At 33.6% G+C, this 4,347-nt stretch overlaps 1 protein-coding gene across 1 annotated transcript in view; it reads left to right on the top strand.

Moving 5' to 3' along the window:
- The first annotated feature begins 1,566 nt into the window (after positions 1 to 1,566).
- The window catches only part of LOC102580192 (splicing factor 3A subunit 3), a 9,756-nt gene continuing 6,975 nt past the window's right edge, over positions 1,567 to 4,347 (top strand). Inside the window, exons 1-5 of the mRNA XM_006350499.1 lie at positions 1,567 to 1,885; positions 1,974 to 2,087; positions 2,201 to 2,308; positions 3,308 to 3,450; positions 3,701 to 3,797. Of these exons, the coding sequence (XP_006350561.1) occupies positions 1,712 to 1,885; positions 1,974 to 2,087; positions 2,201 to 2,308; positions 3,308 to 3,450; positions 3,701 to 3,797 (636 nt within the window). The 5' untranslated portion in view covers positions 1,567 to 1,711. The remainder of the gene's footprint in view (positions 1,886 to 1,973; positions 2,088 to 2,200; positions 2,309 to 3,307; positions 3,451 to 3,700; positions 3,798 to 4,347) is intronic.

Raw genomic sequence — 4,347 nt, 5'->3', positions numbered from 1 at the left:
CTGCCGCTGGGAATGTTTTGGGAAGAAAGGACGAAGGAGGAGGGGTGGGGTAGGTTGGGTAGGATTTTAAAAAATAGGTATTTATTTTTATTTATTATTTTTGGCTGAAAATTAGTTTTTTTCTTATAATGTATTTTTAGAGAACACGTGTAATCATTTAATTGGTGGTTTGCCACATCATCAACAAATATATTACACTCTCCTTCAATTTTTTGCTTATTGTAAAAAAAAATGTCAAAATGACATAGCGAAATTCTACATCCAGCTTTAAGGAGTCACCGATGAGTTTGACCATTATTTTAGGCATAGTGACATTCATTATTGTATTTCTTTTACTACATCAGGGGAGCCACACAGTCGAGATGCTTCGGCCTTCGTTCGTGTACCTCTCTACTGTATTTCCTTTCCAAACATGCTTTGATATGCTTTACTTGAGCCGAAGGATCCATCGGAAATCATTTCTTTACCTTCGCAAGGCAAGGATAAGGTTTGCGTACATACTACCCTCCACAATTTGTTGAGTTATACATTGTGAATAATTTGTTGTATCTTGGAGGAGACAAGCCAAGAAGATTATTGTTGGATCCGCGAAAAATTTATCGCAATAGACTTGAATCACCTTAAAGAGAGTAAGATATTCACGCCTAAACCAGAAGAGATCTTATTTTCTTCATTTTAGTTTGCAATTGTAATTTGTAATTTCACCTGGACAATAATTATACAATCACGCCTACACAAAATTAAAATTAGTAAAAACTAGAAACCATTTTTTACCCCTTTCCATTATTTCTTGCTCAAATACACAAAAAAATGTCCTTTTATGTTTCCTTCATCTCCTTCTAATTTTCACTTATCTTTTCTTTGCATTGTTAGGACTATAATCTTATTGTTGATTCAAACAGTTACTTGCTTAAAATTTAGTTTATTGCATTATTTCTTGCTCAGATACACAATTTTTTGTCCTTATATGTTTTCTTCATCTCCTTCTAATTTCCACTTATCTTTTCTTTGCATTATTAGGACTATAATCTTATTCTAGATTCGAACAGTTACTTGCTTAATTTTTAGTTTACTTATTAATGCTTTATGTTGTTTTTGTTATGTAAAATTTTTATTGAGAAGTAATATATTGAAGTTATGAAGGTAATGTTTCGTTAGTTGAAATCTATTATGTCTAAAATTATTTTAATTTCAAATTATAATTTGAAATTATATTCGAAAAAATCTAAAAGAGTATAATAATACACTTTTAAATTGAAAGATTATAATTTAATGCAAATAAAGAGTTTTTTTTTTTTTTTTATATCTCAAATCAAACTACGGGTGGAATCAGAACACTAATCGTTTGACTATGGAAAATTTTCATTTTATTTAAAGATAAGCGTTTGTTAATAAAATTTCCAATTACAACTAAAATTTTCTCTTAAAATTATATTTAAAAAAAAATACATTTACATTCTAAAAATTTATTACAAAAAGTTATAATCCAACTTGGGAATTTTTAAATAACTTTTTTTTTTCTTTTTTGATGGCCAAATGCGCACTTACAAATATAAAATAAACCAATAGAAATATCACTCCAACCCGGCAAAACCGAGCTCCTCTGAACCGGCAAGTTCTAGGCGTAAAGGAAAAAGATAGAAGACGAACTCGAAACCCTAGTTCTTGCAGAGCGTAACGTAGTAGCAGTGGAAGTGGAAGTGGAAGAACAATGTCGTCGACTCTACTGGAGGTGACTCGTGCATCGCACGAGGAAGTTGAGCGGTTCGAGCGCCTTATTGTGAAGGATCTCCAGACTGAGCCGGCTACTAACAAGGACCGGCTCCACCAGAGCCACCGCGTTCGTAACATGATCGAGCAAATCATTGACACCACACACAAACTGGTAATTTCTTGTTCCCGCTTACAATTGAATTAATTTTGTATTTTAATTTTTACTCGAAGTTAGTTAACAATTGATGTTTGTGTTGTAGGTAGATATATATGAAGACAAAGACGGAGCGAGGAAGGATGAAATTGCAGCTCTGGGAGGCCAGACAGCAACTGGAACAAATGTGTTTAGTGCATTTTATGACCGATTGAAAGAGGTTAAAACAGTCTCAGCTCTTATTGTTTTTCATATTCTATATTCTGTGGTTACTTAGTTCAATTTGTTTTGTTTTATGAACTTGCTCTGTGTATTTGTGCTTGTGATTTTTAGATTCGTGAGTACCATAGAAGGCATCCTGCTGCGCGTGCTATTATTGATACTGGTGATGAATATGAGCAGCTCCTCAAAGAAGAACCACAAATTGAGTTTAGTGGCGAGGTCAGTGTCACTCTTCGTCTCCTATCTGTGCCTCATATCCTGTTTCTTTCTAGCAGGAAATTAGTTGCTTGTATTTTTTTTTGATGAGATGATGGATTCTCGTTGCATGTTTAGCGAGTTTGCTTGAAATATTAATTACTACAGTGATTTTAGTAGTTTTTAGCATATTACATTTTTACACTGTTTATTTATTGGGCATCGGCTAAGTTTTAGACATCCTTTTTTTGCTCTGAGTATTTGCAGTTGCGAGACAGATCTTGTATTTTATCAGTTAGCTCTTCCCTGATAGTGAGGATTTTCTATTATGTGATACAACAGTTGTATTGAAAAGCTAATGCAATCGAACATTCACCGATCCTATAGCTTTATGATAAGGAAATTATGTCGTATAGAAGCATATGCTCAGTCGTTGGGTTAGTTAACAGCTTGTTGTAAAAACTAGTGTTGGTATTGGAACTTGAAATTAGACTGACTTTGTCTACTTACTGCAAAAGAGAGAACTAGAAGTTTATATAAACGCTAAATCATTAGTTGTTCTCTCAATTGGAACAATAGGGCCGCTATATTCACTACTAAACTTGTTCAAGAGATGAGATATAATCAAGGTATATCTTTTTGATCAAAGGTTGTATTGATCGTCAAAAGAAGATTTAGGCCAAAAATTAGAATACTCTCTGGGAAAATCAAAGTTCATCGAAGAGAAGAAATGGGAGGCTTTCATAGAAGTTAGAATTGAGAATATAGTTTTCATTCCATACAAGCCAGATCACGAATTAGTAATTGCTTTTTATAGCAGATGTTTATGTGAATTTTTCCATTTTAATCTAATGATTCTGCAGTGAGATTATGCTTACGTGTAACTCTGTATAACTTTTGAAGCAGGGACTTCTCGGTTAATCTGTCCCTCCTGGTGTCTATTGCTTCTTTATGTTTGCTTCTTGATAATTGTGTGATACCAGTTGTCTTTTATTCCATTTTGCTATTGTGACATGTTGACAGGAAGGTTCTGGGCGATACCTTGACTTACACGAATTGTTTAACGAGTATATCAACTCCAAATTTGGTGAGCCAATTGAATACACAGCTTATCTTAATGTATTTTCTGAACCACAGAAGATTCCTCATAAAGCAAAGACGACTAGGTAAGAATGTCTCTAGTTGGTGTGAATATTCAATCTTTCAAATCAGATATATCGTTAAGAGTTTGTTGCTTAATATAGTTGAATGAGGTATAGACAGTGTCAGGGAACAACTTTTGAAATAACTGCCTGTTAGTTTTGGTGAAATCTTGTTGTTTCTGTAAAGTTCAAATTTGAATGTAAAACCATTCCTCCTCTTTATGATTTCTACGTCTTTGTGATATGCAATATTTTCCTTTTTGCTGTTTTACAGGCAGTACCTAGAATATCTACAGAAACTATTGGAGTATCTGGTCTATTTTTTTGAGCGGACAGAGCCCTTGCAGGATCTTGATAGGATCTTTTCAAAGGTGCCGTTTTCTTTATCAACATGCTGTTCCTCAGTCTGATTTTATTATTGAGTGACAATTGCTTACTTGTTGCATGCTTCTTTCTGTCTGACATCGTTGGGAAGTGTATATACAGTCTTTCTCCCCCTTTTAAAAATAATGGGAGAGTTAAGTGAACACATTCAGAGAAGGTTTCTTTTTATCTGCTTGTAAAAATTAATGCATTTTTTTGGATTTGTGAGTTGTGAATTGGTGTTAGTTGGACGTTTTGCTATGTGGAAGTCATTGCTCACATGTCTTTTCTTTGGAAACACTGTATAACTTCTCTGTTTTATAGTTTACTGCTGAAACAGTGTAGTTTAAGGGTTGTATCTTCTGATATGAGGAGGTTATGCTGTCATACTTTTTATATATCGTTCACATTGGCATTTTAATGGCTGTTTTGAAAAATTCCAAATAACTCTCAGTATTATCGAGTTTTATCTGTGAATATGATTGATCTTGCATGTTGGTTATGGTTAACTTCTATATGCGCTTATGGAATGATACTTGACTTATCCAATCCCTCACA

This window comes from Solanum tuberosum, unplaced genomic scaffold (assembly GCF_000226075.1).
Source record: "Solanum tuberosum cultivar DM 1-3 516 R44 unplaced genomic scaffold, SolTub_3.0 scf00126, whole genome shotgun sequence".
Classification (NCBI taxonomy): domain Eukaryota; kingdom Viridiplantae; phylum Streptophyta; class Magnoliopsida; order Solanales; family Solanaceae; genus Solanum; species Solanum tuberosum.
Note: the sequence above shows the minus strand (reverse complement) of the source record. Positions and strands in the feature narration are given on the sequence as shown.